Here is an 18,894-nt window from a genome sequence, read left to right on the forward strand (position 1 = left end):
AAATTGTTAGACATATTAGGAAATGAACAGAGAACTTCATCCAGTTTGTAAACCTGTGTGTGGGCACCTGCACCATGAATGCTGTGCACAGTACTGGTACCCCTTATTCTACCCTCCCTCCCCTGCAATGAAAAACCCCAAAACACCACAAACCAAAAAAACCTCAGATGACTGAGATAAAAGCAACAAAAAAAGAATCCAAGATAGGGGAACTAACATCCACCAAATAAAACTAGAATTCTTCAGGCTGGAAAAGAGATGACTGAAAAAGAATATGGTATAGAGGACTCATGAGTAAGAACAGAGGATATGAGTTAAAAATGGAAAATACATCTTAATGAAAGCACAAGCAGAGAATTCAGTCAAGCTACAAAAAACAGGAAACTGGAAAAAGTTTCTAGGTTTCTCTAGAGTTTCTAGGTTTCTCTAGACAGAGAAATCCATAATGGGTTACTAAACACAAAGACATATCACTTATGCTGGAAGTCTCTGATCTGCAAGTTAGTGAAGCTGGTGAGAATACTTTGCAATAGTATCATATATAAGACTTTAATCTTACCCTTTTCCCTAGATATTGGTTGCCAAGGACAGGACACTGGGTTAGGTAGACTTTCTTTGTCCCAGTACAGTTGTTTTGTTCTCCTGGTGTAATGGGAGCAGACAGAAAGGAACATTTTGATAGCCATAACTACACAGTGAGTCCTGTATAATAAAACAAACACTCTGATTGCATATTTTCAGCAGCTTTCATGGAAGATCCAAGTAGTTTTCTGGATTACAAATTTTCTAATAGAGAGTTAAAAAAAGCAATTCCTCTCCCATTTTTGCCACCTACATGAGTGAAAGGTTAAAGAACCACAACAAACCTCACAGGAAGGGTATGAAGAACTACAGAACTCCAGGAAGAACTACAGGAAGAGCATGAAGAACTACTAGTTAACAGTTATATTTCATGAATATAATCCTAATTTTTAAAAAATGATGCCATTTGGCATTAATGTGGGTTGCATACATGCGAAAGGAGGTATTTAGCTCAGAGTTCCCCTCTCAGAAAAGCATCCCCGATTCCTCTGTTTGCTCTCTGCATCTCAATTTACCCATCCTCCTGTATTTCCAGCTTCTGGTTTTATAAGTGTTAATATTAACTTATTTTCAACAATCAGTTCTTTTAAAGGGTGTAGATCGTCTGAGATGTGGCATTATAATACACTAAGTTGTTACTTGAAAGAACTTGTCAAATATGATACTAAAGATACAGTGCATCTAGACTACAGATATTAATATGATTGAAATATAAAGATTGTATATTGTATTTTTACCTATAGTAACTAAGTTAATTTGCCTTATGTCTAAGCCATTTGAAAATGGATTATGAACTCTAGTTAAAATAACTGCATTCAATTATTAGTAAAACCTTTGATACATGAACCTACAACTGAATGCACTAATATTTTAAGATGAATAAAGGAATAATCTAAATAATTGCAAAAAAAATTTCAGATTATTACATTACTTAATGTCATAATGAACTGCCAAAGAGCCAGTTGATATTTAAAGCTCTTCATAAATTAAAAATGAGTAAGAAACTGGTTCAGGTAAAATACATAATCTAACATTGCACTTTATTTTTAAAGAGAACCTGAAGAAGCAGATGGAGTTGGAGCCATTTTATATACCAGATATAGATTTCATATACCAGATTGAGCATAAGCCTTGAAAAATGCATTTTCTTTCTTTTCTGTCCTTATTAAAAGCACTACACAAAGAATCTTGATAGATAAACAGGAATTTATACTGCCAATTGAGGTATGTTCCGAAAGATTATGAGCACCAGAGGGAGGTATAAAAAAACAGAGTTGTTTACCACTGGGGCGGAGAACAAAAGCTGGAGAAAAGGAAGACAGAGTGAATTATTAGGTAAGCCCCTTTCAAGTCATTTAACTTTGGTAAGTACTGTCAGGCTACCTTGTAGGATTTAAAAAACACCAGGAATATGTTCTAACCAAGCAATTGTACCTGAATACCTGCAGACATTACCCAGAAGTTTAATAATTCACTTGCTTATGACCTACATGTTACCTTCATGACTATAGACATTTATTGCAGCCTTTTTGTCCAAAAAGTGTAATGAAATCCCATAGACTGAAGTTAAAGCTAGAAAAGCTTAGGAAAAAAAATTGCCTAGGAGAGATTATAAAGTTAGCAGCAAATACAGCTAGCTTGAAATAATTTATTCAAAGGATATTGGGAATTCTCCAACACAGTCTTGAGACAGGCTAGGCCCTTTTCTGAAATATATGCACAAATTCAAATTGTGGTCTGATGAGAGGTCACTGGTGAGATTACGGCCTACATTATGCTTCTGGGTAGAATGGATGTTTCTAACATCTTTTCTGAGTTTAAGATAAACAAAAATACTTGTGCACAGAGTTACAGATAGCCACATTTATTACAGTAAGAGATCAACTCAATTTTTTCAACTTGGTGCAATACCTCACCAGAGTTCTTTCAAAGCTAGTAATGATTTCTGTGTTCTATTGAAGATTTACAGCAAGTTTTAATGACACTGTTTTCAACATCCCTGGAACAATTTATTTCATTAGGCTGCATCATCTGACTCACTGTATACTTATATGCACACTTCTATTGATCTAGTCACCAAGCTTGATCACATCCCATTCATTACTTCAATTACTTAAATTATGAACCCAACAGCATTGTTTCACAGTGAGTCACTTGGTGCCAATACTCCACCTTTATTACTCTTCTGCTCTGTTGCTGCCAAAAGCATGTTTCATCAAATCAACCTTCAATCAAATGGAAGGATTAGAAGGCGTTAGTGAACATTAGTAACAACAAACTGGAATAGTTTAATGGTTGTAGATTCAGTTTTGACTTTTTCTAGTCGCACTTCAGCCCTGCATGAAAAATCCTGGGAGATTTCTAATATATTCAGGAGGTGCATTACTACAGAAACACCATACTGAATTTTTTCATCTATATTCTGTGTAAGATGGGGAAATAACATGATAAATTACGCTGTAATACTGTCAAGAATACATTCAATGGGTAGCTGAATTTTACTGCTGATGTATCGATATATTTGACATTGCATACATGTTTTAGGCACTTACCTGCCAATATGTCAATCAATGAACTTGAAGCAGCTTCTTATTTACAGTCAACTAGTAAAAATAACCTAAATGAAAAACAGACTGAAGTATTTAAAGTGTGTGAATTCAATGAAAGCAAACAAACCTGAAGTGTTCAGAATAGCAAGCTCAGATTGTATAACTTCACTTAGTACCAAAGTGCTCCGTAGTACCTACCACACAAACAAGATGTGGTGTCTAGATCACAAAGATCTTCACTCTGGTTATAATATACAACAGAAACAGAAAAGGTAACTGCTGGTAGAAGGGTCTGATGCTAAGCTAATAAGATTACATGGTATCACAGGAAAGTATTCTTAGTACAGCATAGTAGAATAAATGGTGCTTGTGTTTTTAATTAAACGGAATACAGCTTATAATTATTACTGTACTAACAAAGAGGAAGTGCAAAGGCTTGGGAATGAGTATTAAAGATAGTAAATGAAATAATGAAAAAGAAAGATATTGGTCTGGACAGATATTTTAGCTGTCTAGATGAGAAGCAGCTATTTGAAATATTGTGAAAGAGGTAAAATGATTTGGTTATACAGGTACTTAATTAGGATTGCATGTTAAAAATCAGAATGGCAGTATGAACAGGATGGGCAGTGAATGGTTTGCATTTGGGCAGAAGTCATGCTATGTGAAAATAATTCTTACCTTTGATTCTTCACAACATCCATAGGTATACATACTAGTGCTTACTAACCGCAGCCACCAGCTTGAGCGGCTGGAAGAAAGACCTGAACTTCATAGTGTCCTTATCACCTTGATGAAACTCTTAAAGCCTAAGTGCTTATGTAGATGTGCAGACTTGTATTAGTAATGATTTAGAGGGCCTCCTGTCTCCACACACATTGAGTAACATCCTGTTATTTCTGCCAAATTTGAAATTAAGATACTGAGGTTTGGGTTTTTTAAAAAGAAATAAAAGTAGCCAAGATGCCTATGGTTCTTAATCAGACAAACTAAACTCTGAGTTGTTACACTGGGCAATTATTTGCCCAGCAACCCCCTGTTAAACACTGCCATTTTATGGACTGAGAAACAGTTACACAGATGAGTGAATGCTTACAACAAATGAGGGCTGTGGTCCAAGGTTCCAGCTAGCTTCCATCTGATTTTGGCCCAAAGAAGACAACAGGTTTGGTGTGTAAGGCCTTCAATAAGGAGGATGGGGATAAGCAAAACTAAAATTAGCTATATCTTGCTGTGGCAGAGTACTGCAGAAAGGGATGCAACTATCTTACTCTCTTATGCTAAGGTATGTAAAGAATTAAAGAAAATGAATACTTGAATTCCTACTTTGTCATGTGATTCATCTGTTCTTCCAAAGTATTTCCAAAGCTAGAAGGAAAAGGTACACATATTTACATGCCTGGGGTTATTTTGAACATGGTTCCAAAACGTTTATTTGAGCATGTACATTCCAGAATGAAAAACGTATATGCAAGACAAGGACCATCAATGTGTTAAGGAGGAAAAAAATCCACCATGTAAGATGACTCAAAATTTCCTTTTGAGATAATGATTAAGTTAAAGGAAGACACTGAAAAATGCCTTGTGTCAAGATGTGATTCTGGGAAGAAAAACACCACCTCAAAATTTAGTTGTAAAACAGTTTGCCTTTTTTTTTGTTGTTGTTAGTTTTAAAGCAAATCCCTCTTTTTCATTTTTTTAATAGTCTCATTCACTATGTTTGAGTTTTCAAACTACAGAACCCTTCAGTTTCTATATCTGCAAGCCACAGAATCCCCTCAGCAAGTCACCATAAATGTAAAGCTAAAAGATAGCTTGAGAAAACTGCAAATTAAATATGTCCTACATGTAAGGACATTCCTTGACAATTATTTCAAGGTAAATTATTTCAAGGTAAAAGGACTGGCAAATTAACATTGCTTCTCATTGTGTACAGTACTTTATCAGAGAAACAAAATTCTATTTGGTGTTTGTATTAAGCACTGCGGGTACTGAGAGAAATAATGGAAAATTAAAAAATACTATTACTATTACTATTAATACTGTTACTATTAACACTGCAGTAGTTATGCATCTGATTAACCTGTATGCTGTAAACACAGGGAAAGACTTTAAGTTCCCCTGTATATTTAATAGAGGAAATTTATGGTTATCCATTTTGCCAAGGAGCAGTAAGAAAAGGAAAAATGGGTAAAACTGTCAGCATAACAGTTCTACATGTTCTATTTCCTTATTTTAAATATAAATTAAGATTTGACAAAAATGATTTATACCTGAAGCTACAAAATAAATACCTCAATTTTCACTTTTATGATTCAAATGAAAGTCTAGCAAAAAAGAATTGGTGTCACAAAAAAACCCCTGAAAAACTGTATGATTCAAAAATAATTCCATATATGCCATCACTTACACATACATGCACTGATACATGTGCAGGATAATTGCATCCGTTTTCTTTAAAAAGTGGACTGATTATTGGAAACAACCTCATTTTAAGTCTGCTATTATTTAGATTAACATTTGGGTGTCTTTTGGGAGGTTTCGATGGTATATACTGCTCATTTTATGCAAAACAAGGGTAAATGCCTCTGAAAGAAATGCACTTTACATATTAATACTTCCTATATGCAGTATGTTTCATTGTGAGTCATTCTGGGGTAACAGAAGCTACCAACATCTACTCTGTCAGCACTTAACATACATAAATAATTTTACACGCACAATATTCCTACTGAAATGCTTTGTCATTCAAATACATCTTTAAATTAATGTAAAAGTAATTTTTTTTTTTTTAAAGAAATAGCATGACGTACATTGAAAGTACAATCCTTTGCACTGTTGCAATCTGACCACAAACTTAGTCATAACATTCATTTCACTTATTCAAGATGCTAATACTCTACGGATCTGTTTGTAAATACAGGTAGTAATTAGCCTCAGACTCAAAATTAAGAGGCCACATGTTAAGATCAGGCTCTAAATTGATAGTAGGAGACTTGAACAAAACAGCTGACCAAAGCAGGATGTCCTGTCATAGGTACCCCACAACATAAGGGGAGTGGGGAGGGCTATTTGAAAGAAAACAGAACGTCCCACCCCATCTCCTTCCACACAGCCACTGGTGCGCTCAGCCAACAGGAGCTGATCTCTCTGCTAATCAGCTTGGTCTCTACACACTTACACTGCTCGTAACAGCTATTCCATAGCCTTCTCCTTTTCTGGAGGCAGAAATCGAAGTCATTCATTAAGCAGACTTTCAGCTGAGTTTGCAGCAATTAATTTCTCCTATAAATTTTATTATAGTAAGTAGTTATATCATGGCAATACATTTTATTTAATTTAATCATTACACTGTAGAAGCTATCTGTGCTAGACATACGTAATTGTCTAAATTGTCTACATGCTATTGACCAACTGTTAAATATTGGAAGTGAACATGAAATGTTCAAATCAACATGGGTGGATTTTGTCTAGAAGGCTACTACTGTTAAGTTTCATACTTTCATTTTAGAGACCCCTGTATCAGGAAGTTAGAAAAATGGAAGGACAGATCTTTAAATAGTTTGTATTATCATGGTCCCATAAAAGCTAGATAAAATTAGACCACTGCAAGTTTTGGTTCAAGGTCTTGAATAATTTTCATTTATTTTTAGTTTACTCCTTTATGATTCACATTATTGATAGCACAAGCAATGAGAATATTTTTTTTTTCTCCTTTCCCATTTGGTCAGACTTAGCAAGCATCAGCTATTTCAAACAAAAATACAGTCAGTGTACCAGTTCTCAGTAGTAAAGCAGTTACCAGTATCACCCAACAGGCATTAATTTCAGTTTGCATAAACCTTCTACACTGATCTGCCCTCAAGCAGCATGAAGCATCTAAACTGAACTGACCTTAATTTATCCAAAGATCATTTTCTTTCAGATAAAATGAAAATCCTTATTCAAGAGACCCAGAACTTACATGTGTGAACCAGAAGAGTGCACTACGGAGTCAGGCAAAACATACATTGAACATCAAATTTTCATCTTTCATTAAAAATTGGAATGCAAGATCTATATTTAAACAACTTTATTAACATAGTCAAGCAGTGATTAACATTCACATCTATTATGTCACATCATACAAATGTAAATACAAAATTACTACAGTACAATATATATTCTCTGCATGATCCAAAATATTTGGTGGCCCCAAAAACTCTTTAAAATTCAGCAGCTTATCAAAAATTAAAACCATATTCTATTTAAAATGAAGTTCTGTTAGCACATAGGCAGACTTCAAGAAATATCACTCAATTTAGTACAGTTTGAGAGGTTGCAGGAGGATATGTTTGAAGGAAACATTCCAACATTGTGGCAGATACAGAAACATCAGATTTAAAGCTTTCAAGCAAAACTCATACAACCTAAGTTGCCAGCAGAAAGATCCAGTCATCTTTCATTTTAAACTATTGTATACTGCATCCAATTTAAAATTTTACAGGTGTCTAGTATTACTAAGTCAGACAATGTACAGCATAACTACCTATCTCTTCCCATGACAAAAACATAATATTACACTGGAGATTTCAACAGCCAAATTAACCTGCTTATACCAATCTTTTTTTCTAATTGCTGTCCTCGCAAAAAACACTCAGGCATTTTCAATTTTGTTGCTCACCCAAAGTAAGGAAATAGATACCTAAGGCGAAAGTAGCACAATAGAACCAGCTTATAGAAAAATGATACTATACTATAAGCGCTGAATTCTTCAAGATGTGGACTTGGCTTACTTAAAGTATACTGTAACACCAGACAGGGATTCATCTTGTAGAGCCATTTTAAACTTCCCTCATATAAGTACATTCAAGTGAGTAAGTATCCTTATTATTTTAGCAGAATATACTCTACAAGGCAAGCAACGAGAGTACTCGCCTCAGTTTCCCATTTAAAACAATAATCTAAAACTGGCTTGCTCCAACCATTAAGTGCAAAGAACAAGCATCGGTGGCAGACAAAAACCAGTTTCTATTGGAGAAGAATACCTAGAAGACTGATGGATGCAAGTCATTCTGGAGAATGCATAGGTGAGTGAAATACACAGCTACTGATCAAGATGAGGTTACTGGAAATATGTAAGATATAACAAATATGTATGCAAACTACATCAGCGTCTATCTGAGATAACTGCAGGATGTTTTGCCATTTACAGCAGTCATTTCACTGTAGAGCTTAACCTTTATCTAAGATAAAAAGCTACTCTTTAGACCCTATATAGAAGCTTTACAAGTCTTATCATCCTCATGAGAGTATTGAAGCAATTAGTGTTAAGTTGCAACTTCTTTCCTTGACAAAATCTGAAACAAACGATTTCCAATATGATGTTGCATTTAAAGCATTCTTCAAGAAATATTTCAGTTGTTTGAATATGGATGCATTCTCCTCAAGGGAAGAATGTTTTTGCACCTTATCTGTTAATACATTCAATATGAATAAAATAGGTGAAGCAAAAGTCATCGTTGTCCCACAGTAAAAGATTAATTTAGAGTAAGTTTAAGACAGAGGAGCTGCCTAAATGAAATACATAAACTCATATAATTAAGACACATTTTTATTAGCATGTGTTCTGAACAAAAAGGGTACAAGAGTATTCACCTGAGATAAAGCTAGTATTTGAATATTTCTAAGTAGCAATGAGTTTCGCTTGAGGAAAGCCACTTGAAGTTTTAAAATATACATTTTACTATTATACAATATATGCAGTTTAAGTAATTAAGATTGATGCTAACATAAAAGTTCTAACAAAAAAATAAATCACAGTGTGTATCAATATTGTTAGTTACAAAATTTATGCTACTTCATAACTTTTAAAAATTATAATGATTATAAATTTTAAACTCATTCTTCTAAAAGTGATCTTTTGAGTACAAGCTTTAAGGAGCAATAAACTAAAGCATAAGAATTAGCTTATTACAATTTAAATATATACATATTCACTGATTTAGAAAATAATCAAGCTTTGGAAAAAAATTTACAAAATTGATTATTTTTGCTTGCACTGGTTAGAATAATGAACTATTCTAATCTTTTCCCCCTAAATGAAAAAAGCTGTTTCCTGAATGTGTAATGAAAAAATTTAGTATTGAACTTCACTTAAGACAATTTAACAGCAATTTAGAACTGCCAAAAAGATGCATTTATAAGGATTTTAAATACACTTTCTGTTACCAACTTAGGTTGATCAGCAGCTTTTGTTCACTCTCAGAATCCTTCAAAAAGGGAAACTCAAAACAGGAAAAAGGCATATATAAAAACAGTAAACACTGACCTCCTGAGGTTCCTACAACAAAAATATTCAAGTAGAAAATCTACACCATTACTTAGCAGCGGCTATTTCTGTAGTTTAGCACGCTAACAGCACTTTATTCAGTGTGTAAGGAGCAAATGAAGTAAGCCGTGCTTTTAGCATGCCAAGAGGCAGAAACACTGGAATGTAACAAAGACAAACTCACAATTCTACCAGTATAAACATTCAGTCAACATTCAAGAACTGTCACGACTACACCACAAGAATAAAGATGCTTTTTATATATCCCATGATGCAATAGTTGAATTATAACTGTTAATGCTGATTCAGAACTTTTCTTACCTCACATTATAGCCTAAATGGCTTCTGCAAATCTCTGCACTATATTATGCATTAGGAATATGGTTTAATTGCTTTAAAATATACCATGAGAGAACTTACTGATACAAAAGACTATTTTGTCAGTACTGTTTATTTCTGCCTTATTTTAATTATTTTCCTTGCTGTTATACCAGATCAGTTCACATCTGTACAAATACCTGTTAAAATACGTATGTACAAAACTGGCATCCTAAACTAATCTGAGGTGAGGTGGAGTGGTTTTATTTGGTTAAAGGGGCTTTCTGAAATTTAAGAAGTTTAACTAAACTCAGATTCTAGCTGTTATGCTACAGTATTAGTTGGGTAGGTTTTCTATTCTACAAATTTTTTAATGTCATTTCTCTGAAACTGTTCCCTAATGTTCAAACACACTCAAAATTAAAGCAAGTTTGGGTCTAAAATATCCCACCTTGCTAAACTTTAAAGGTTTTTTTTTTTTTCCCCATCCAGAATTTAGATTTAAAGTGGTTTTAGTGACTATTATTAATTTACTTCAGAGTTACTAGTTAAGAAGAAATTTTGTATTTGCTACCAAAGCAATGTAATTTGAAAGCAAGTTATCACATGCAATTTTGACCAAATTGAATAAATACTATCTACTAGCATTACTGAATGTACTTCATATACTACATGTCCAAACTATTTTTCAGGCGTAATTCATTAAAATTTGCAAAGCCAAAAGAAAAGGGGGGGGGGGGGAGAGCATGTAAAACATGCGTGCTATCATGCATAAAAAGAAAAAATCAAAACTCTTTAAACAGCATTTATAAGTTCACACTCACACAGCTCAAACTTCAGTGCAATGGCTAAATCATTCAACAGTCAAAAAACAGAACCATGCAAAGAAGAGCAAGTTCTTAAAAAAAAAACAAAAAACAACAAAAAAACAAACAAACAAAAAAACCCCAAAACTGTTATCCAGTATCCATTCTGCAATGCAAAGGTGAGAAACTAAATCTATAAAAAGGCTGTTATGGCTTAATTTTGTTTTGCAGATTAATTATGCAGCACTTGAAAAATGGAAAGGTGTGGCTTCACCTCTGACCAGCAGAGTTAAAAATCTCTCCATTTTCCTTTATCATCATGGGATACTCTTTAGGCAATCTAAATTATTAAAGACTTGCCACTTTCAGATGGACACAAGATCAAGTGTACCAGTTAGGATTTCACATTCACAGTACATAAGAAAATACACATGGAAGGAAAAGTAAAGGGTTAACTTAACAAGGATTTATTCACAGGAATACATGTAAGTAGAGAAAAAAAACACAACAGAAAAGCTAAACAAATGAAATGAAGAGGATCCAAACCAACTTTCACTCCATAGCTTTAAACTTGCACCCTTGTGCATTTAACTACATCACAAAGGGCCACCAACATGCGCCGATACAGTGTAGATACCCTGCATTACATCCATTAACTTAAACATCTCTTTAAGATCATGCTTTGAACAAAAAGAAAGCGTAGAAGGTAATATGTTGAGTGGGAATAAACACAAATATAGCAATCATGTCATCAACTTCTACAATTGTCTTTATGTGCCAACTAACATTTATGCAGCCTTTAACAGGTCTTACCATGTAACTCATTTTTAGAGATTCTGAAAAAATCACTAGTATATAACCATGCAGAAAGCACATCACACTGACAGCACAGAGGCAAATATTTTGCACAGCTATATCAGCTTTCCACATTGTGCAGGTTACACACAATACAATATCAATCTTATTCTTAACAGATCTAAAAAGGTATTTCAAGGCCTAATTGTTAACTACAGTACTTTATATCTATATTCTTAATAAAAATAAAATCCACAGAATCTTAAAAAAAGAATTTTAAATGCAGGGCTATATTGAATTGGTAAACTGCAACACAAAACTGGCGCAACATAGGTAAATGTATACCAATTTCACTCTATGTGATGCAAGCATGCTACTTTCCCACTAATTTAAATTACTTCTGATCACTATGAGCCAGAATGCATGCCTGAACCTTAAACTGCACGTTAAGAATAATGCCTTACTCTAGAAATTAAATCTAATGAATTACAATAATCAAATCATATCCACTACTTTAATTCTTTTTTTAATGTAAAAGTTAAGATGTCAATCTTTCCTTTGAAATGTCCCTCCCCTTACCCCAAAAATGAAAGGAGTGACTCATTTGGCAGCTTGCAGGTTGCTTCATTTTGTCCAAGTTAACCTTTATTAATTTGCGATGGGGTTTCTATATTGTACACTGCAAGTGCCTGCTCCTAATAGAGACACAAGCTGCATTTTAACTGTACTAACTTCATTTGTGTAGTTCTTCATTAACATGCAAATACCTAGGAATCCCATCAAGCAGGATGAAATAATGTAGAAAACCCTTACTTAAAAAAACATAAAAGAAAAAAGAAAGCCTTTTACTGTTTGTGACCCCCATTCTTAGGTTTCCTTTATTGTGTGCAAAATAGTTTTCCTCTTTACGTATCCCTATGGTTCAATTATATGGTTCTTATTTTAGTACAATTCCCCACAATATTCCAGAATGTGCTGTTTTGTGACTAGATTCTTTTTTTTTTTTCTTCTTCACATCCAGTGCAGAGTTGTAATAGGAGACAGATTTCCACCCACAAAGGCTCCAGATGTTAAAACATTTCCCAACATCGACTTAATACAGTGACGGCAACACCTCCCTCCCGCCCCTCCCAGTAGGGTTGGGATTGTACTGTATTCCCTACTGGTTTACCCTTCCCCCCAGTAAAGGGTAACATTTTCCCTGGGTGCAGAGGCTCCCTCATAGTCTCCCAGACTGAAGGACCTGTAAAAGGAAAAGATAAACGTATAGTTAAATCTTACCTTGAACCTTAACTGACAGATCTGTATAGAAACAAAGAGCTTTTTTGCCTTTTTTAAGTAGGTGCCAACCTTTAACTTAAAAATGAATTTATGCCTAAATTTTCCCTTTTAAGTCTGTTTTAGAAAAGAGGCCATTTATATCAGATAAATTATTATTCATGAAACAACAATGTATGCTTTAAAGCTAATTGACAGTTCCACTATTGTGGCTAAGCTTAGATTTAAGATAAAAGCAGTCCCATATACTGTAACAATCTTTTCCATTTTTAGCACAAAATTTTAAGGTAGTTATGACACTGAGAAAGAATATTAAACATATCTGCTACTGACCTAACAACTTCACTTTTAGGTGGATTAAACAAGATAGCCATACTGTCTTCTCAGTTCACACTGAGAATAATGGCAAATTTTATCCTTTGGATTCCTCTTCATTAGGAGGAGAAAACACCCTTATGTCAGAACTAAAATGCCCACATTGATAAATATGTAAATGTTTGAAATTGGTTTATTTTTAATCCATTGTTCAGATCAAACATGTAATTCAAACAGGATTTCTTATGTCACTGACTTTGAAAAAATCTTAGGCTGACTTTTATATAGTTGTCCATTCAACAATAAAACAGAATCAAATGATTCACTCCCATAATTTCAGTACAAAAATTCTACAGCAAGTATCAAATGTATGTAAAGACTGAATGAATAAACTTAATTCACCCTCTTTTTTGGGTAGTATAATAATCTCTTCACACTACATTACACATGAGAAATTTGTGTTATACAGTGTGCACAGACAGCATACAAAGCAAGGTGGTATAGTAATATAACTATTCTAGAATGCACTATCACAGTTCTTTGCTGAAGTTGAATCATTCTCCACACGGAACTGTAACAATTCTGAACTGGTGCACAAAATGGAACATGGCAATAATAAACACATCAGCCTCCTCAAAACATCAAGCTCTACAGGTACAGTAGAGTTACAGATTAACGTAACATCTTTTCTTCAGTGCAAAGTTCATTTAGTATGTGGTTAGGAGTATATTGGATTTCTCATGGCTAAAGCGTGTTAACAAACTGCTTTCCTATCCTAGAGGAATATTCCTGCTTAGACCACATCCGCCATCTACTAATTCATAAAATACAAGGGAGCCTGTGTCTTTAGTATGATGGCTTGAGGATCACATTCATCACTTTGCTTATTAAACCTTAACCAGCACTTTGCTATACCTAGACTTCCAACCTTATCTTGATACACTACTGTGCATATCATACACTCACTTTTGCTTTCTTTCTCTCCCTCTCTCTGTAAAAATAAAATAACAGTCAGACAACTGCTTTTGGTACAGCTACCATCAGTTAGGAATACTATCATCCCTTTCTTTTTTTCCTTCTTATAGGAAGGAAAGGTATCCAGCGTATCTGAAAAATTCTAGTCTGATGAATTCATTATGTTTCATATAATGCAAACAGGGAGGAAGTCTGTTTACAGCTCTGTTCAGCAAGGAACATTTATGTGCTTACCTCTAATTATGGGACTGCAGCTACAGTGCATGAGGTTAAACTCCATAGTAAGCTGCAAGGCGCTCTTTTAAGGGAAGAGGAAACTGGTCAGAGAAACGCCTCCAATTCTCATCCCCAACTTGATTTTTAAATCCATGAAGAATCTACAAATGAGAGGGGGGAAGTCAAGGTAATCACTAAACAGTAGATACATAATCATTATTTACTAGCAACGACATATGCAGTAAGCCACAAACTGCTTGACTGTACATCTGTCCATTTGAATTCTCCAATTTAATATTAAAATCTTACATGAAACATTCATGAAATGAAATGAAGTCAGTAATGTCTTAACTGAAATGTTTTTTCTTTTAAGGGTGACACATAGAATATAGCTACCCACACAAATTAGTGTGTGTATACATATCTACATGTATTTTTAATGAGTAAGGTGACTTACAAGCTTGAGTTAGGCCATTTCAGAATGCTAAACATTTTATCAATTGACACAGTTTATATATGTTAAGATTACTGTAGTCACATTTCTTTTTTTAAATGTGTAATATGTTGTGGATGAAAGCTGAGCCAAAACCGCAGCCAGCATTTGACAGAATGAATGCCTGTCAATTTTTAGCACAAATACAAAAGCATCCTGAGCGCGCTCTGTTTTTCCCATGGAACCTGTAAGACAACTGTCACTAAAATGGAAGCTGTTAAAATCTTTTGTATTTTGAAAGAACAGCGATCCACAGTCAGTGGCAGTCAAAAGCCAGTAAAAGGGGGGGGCGGGGAAAATAAATCTACAGTTTCAGTCTGGACCTTCCAATGTAATACATTAACTGAAAACTATGAAAATTAAATGATACTATCAAAAAGGTCTTAGTATGTTAGCTCTGAAAACCACAGGTTAAAAGGCAAACATTAGAAAGAACATAAGCAGATGAAATGGTTCCTCATCATAGAAAATAATACCAAGAGAGTCTAAAGTTTTGTTTTTCTTTTTTAAATTCAAGGATACTGAGTTGTGGAACGGTCTGTCATGAACACATCCTCACAGAAAAGGCAATCTTAAATTTAAAGCTCATGGTACCGAGTTTACCCTCAGCACAACATTCTCAAGCAGAGCCATTCTTAAACAGGATGTAGCAATAATGACATTACAGTGTCACCAGTTAACTTACTGCTTTTCTTCTCCCTGAAAGAGACCTTCCACAAGCAGGCTCACCTCTTTTTCCTAACCCAAAGAGTCAGATTAGCCAGCTGCCAAGAAACTACTGAAAATCTAAGAATGTTCAGGTATGACAAAAGGAACAGTTTTTAAATAATCTTCCAGTAGAGTTTCAGCAAGTAAGCTTCAGCTACAGTCTTCAGATACCTTGCTTTTATAAAAAGGGATAAAATTCGTAGGGTATGTGTCAGATTTCAACACTGGCAGCTTATCTACCCATGCTCTTGGATGTGGTATTTTCTCTCTCAGCTCTAGTGCTAAAAACCAAACCAAAAAAAGAAACACTGGACAATGCAGTTTTTTCCCATTGTTCCTGAAAGACATAATTATGGTTGGAAAAGCGTCTAACTGGACTACAGCAATCATGTATTCATGAGGAAGTAATCTAAAAAACGTGCATGCCATCACTTGAAGAAAGCTTCGTCTCCTTTCTTGCATGGCAAAAAAGCACAGAAGAATACACTTTAAAAAGCAAGGACATCCTTATGCCAAGTGACCAAGAACCATTGTGTCTAGTTTGAATGCATTAGATCCCACATGGATAACTTGGAAAGAATCTGTGAAAGAGGAGCCTAACTTATTAAAGCAAGTATTCAGTGTTGAAGGATCAGTGCAGACTGCTTTTGACAATCAATCATCACAGACAGCATCCTGGACTTTCTTTTAAGCTTGTAAGTATTTGCTGTTCTCTTCTGCTGACGCTAGAGTACTCACAGCTGTGCATTTCCTGGACCTGATGTTCCTTTAAAGGAGAGCAGTCATCTGAAAGGCTAACTAGGACACTGAGAGTTCTGTCTTTGCTCTTAAAGATGGGATACAAAAGTTCTAGCTTCTGTTCTGATGCTCACACATGGCATTACTTGAAGAAAAAGTCCAATACTGACCCATGATCCTAGTAAGTACTTAGGAATATGCTCCATTTTTGCTTTAAGAGGATTATAATGAACTTCTGACATACATTCTTCCTAAAAACAGAGATTTCACTTTACAACTTATGAGGGGAGCCACACTACTCAACAATAACAGCATCTGTTCATGAAAATTAAAAAAAAAAAAAAAGAAAAGAAAAGAAACTTATTTCATCTAAGACACTAGTGCCAAAACACAATATACCACATTCCGAGTGGGGTTTTTTTCCTATTTTACATAAGGCAAACAGTCCTTTCACTTACATTCTATTGACATTTTGTCTAGGGATGTATTCTTGGGTATAACTGTATGTTAGTTTCTAGAAACTTGCTCATCCAAAAGGGATTCTGAGGAGGATTAAGCAATCCTGAAAACTCATTTTCAGCAGGAATAAGAGAAACAGATCAGGACACTATGAAATGTTTTTCATTTGCAATTTTCTAGATATTTCTCCAAAATAAAGTAGGCATCTTTGTGGCAAAAAAGTCTTGAACCATACAGATCTCATTTTCTAGAAAAAAAATCATATATGTGGTATAAAAACCCCCGTTCTTCCAAATGTAGGCAAAAGATAGTAGGCTGGACATTATGAAAAGCTCTTTGAGATGATTATCCCTTCAAATAAGATTTCAAGTGAGCTTTTTAATACTGTTAAAAAAAGTTTAGAATAACCCAAATGCATGTAAGAAAATATTGGTTAAAAAAAAAAAAATCAGGATTTTTATGTTGTTTTGTCTGAAAATTTATGACCTTGCAAAGAAGCCTCCATGACCACAAATTAAGTGCTAACACTGGAAATAGAAAGCAAGAAAAAAACAGAGGATCCAAACCAACCACCATTAGGATATACTGTTATATTAGAAACATTACCTTACAGAACATGTCTCGGAGATCATCTTTTGGGCTAATCCACGATGCAACAGCATCACAAAAAAAAATAAAGTCCTACAAGATTAAGCAATCACATCAGTTAGAAACATCGATTTATAGGTCTGAAAACAACGCTTGTGTTCATTCTGCTAACTATGCATGGGTCTTTGATCCTAATTCACAACTGCTTTTGTTTTTACGTATTTATTTTCCAGTTAATTCAGACAATAACAGTAAGTTATTGTACACCTAAATGTTCAGAAATAGAAATAGCTGAGTGTAGGAATAGCTTTGTTTAATCAGGTTTTTGAGTAAATAAAACCACAGTTAAAAAAACCCTCCTCCTCTCCCCTCCCACATCATACTTGTCTAACGTTAATTCTTTCAGTACACATACCAAGTTCAAGAACCAATCACCTTAATAACAAGCAACAAACTCAAGACCACAGTCAAAACGCACTCTCTCTCACTCATTTCCAGTTGGGGAAAAAAGCTATTGTATTCCTTTAAGCAGAGCCAGAAGTTTTTTCTGGGACACACAGAATGTTTATCATACAGGTTCAAAACTAAAGCCACCCCAAAATCCCTACACTTAGTTCATCTGCTGTCATGCATTACCTCCTACTACAACCATTAAAACACCAGTCTTTAATCATGATGTTGATAACGCACATGTTTTCAGGTAAGAACTGAGGATAACAACTACAGAGAAGGAAAGATGGGATAATGAAAACAGTCCTTAATTATTCCCTCCCCTGAAGCTATGTGAAAGAACAAATAGACAGCAGAAGAGGGAAATGCTAAGTACAGAATAAGGCATAAGTGAAATGAACGGAAAATTTCAAAACAAGGTAGAGGCTCAATTCTTGTGTTTCAGGAAGAAGAATTCCAGACAGAGAAGAGAGAAAATCACCTTCATTTTCCTATTAGAAAATATTACATTGGTACAGCTTTACTTTGGAGGTATGGAAACTAAAGAGCAAGTCATATTCTATTCTTCAGATGTACCATTTATTTTAAAGAGGTGCATATTCCTTGTCACATTGACTATCTAAGCAATATATCCAAAGTTGAAACAGAATCTTCCCTACCCAAGTGTTAAGCATGAAGGGGTGGTTACTGTTTTTGTTCTGTTTCTTGTTTTAAAAGCCTAGGTTACATCTGGAAAATAGGTTTAAGTATGTCAACTTTTGCCTTATATTTTCATACAGATCCTGAACACAACCTGACAGAAGTATCAAAATAGAGTTATTTTTAATCCAAGCTCATAATTTACATATTCTTTGTAAGTAAAAGGCAAAAACTGAATTTAACAATACTCCTTTCCTTTGCTAGGTGATAATTACTGAAGCATTATGATATGCATCATTCGCAAGATAAACATTTTGGCCTGCTTGTCCTCAAAATAAAGCTACATCATGTACTGCAGGCAATCACATCAAGCTAAACTTTTTCATACTCCATATACAGCTTTCACTAAATTTCACATGAGTAAAGAAAAGAAGTTAAGATCTATTCATGTATCTTACTTGGACTACTCCACTGGGGTTGACCGAGATCATGGTACATATCCCGCGGAATGCTGAATCCTTTTCCTCATTGTCTCTTATGTTTCGCAGAGAGGTGCACCTAGCAAGTTGGAGAGCAAAACTTAGCTAACTCAATTACCTTTTCTTCAATCGAGTCAGAACTAGATGACAGTATTTGATGGAATAAGTCACACTGATAAGATTATCTGAAACACTA

The 18,894-nt window shown here is 34.6% G+C and overlaps 1 protein-coding gene across 2 annotated transcripts in view; it reads right to left on the reverse strand.

The window, feature by feature from the left end:
- Window positions 1-9,206: 9,206 nt before the first annotated feature.
- Window positions 9,207-18,894, reverse strand: part of TNPO1 (transportin 1) — a 79,348-nt gene continuing 69,660 nt past the window's right edge. For both annotated transcript variants that reach the window (XM_075488554.1, XM_075488553.1), the window contains 4 exons: window positions 18,678-18,777; window positions 17,149-17,223; window positions 14,163-14,305; window positions 9,207-12,603 (listed from right to left, as the gene is read on the reverse strand). In XM_075488554.1, the coding sequence (XP_075344669.1) occupies window positions 14,198-14,305; window positions 17,149-17,223; window positions 18,678-18,777 (283 nt within the window). In that variant the 3' untranslated portion in view covers window positions 9,207-12,603; window positions 14,163-14,197. The remainder of the gene's footprint in view (window positions 12,604-14,162; window positions 14,306-17,148; window positions 17,224-18,677; window positions 18,778-18,894) is intronic.

The sequence above is a fragment of the Mycteria americana genome, chromosome Z (assembly GCF_035582795.1).
Source record: "Mycteria americana isolate JAX WOST 10 ecotype Jacksonville Zoo and Gardens chromosome Z, USCA_MyAme_1.0, whole genome shotgun sequence".
NCBI classification, from domain to species: Eukaryota; Metazoa; Chordata; class Aves; order Ciconiiformes; family Ciconiidae; genus Mycteria; species Mycteria americana.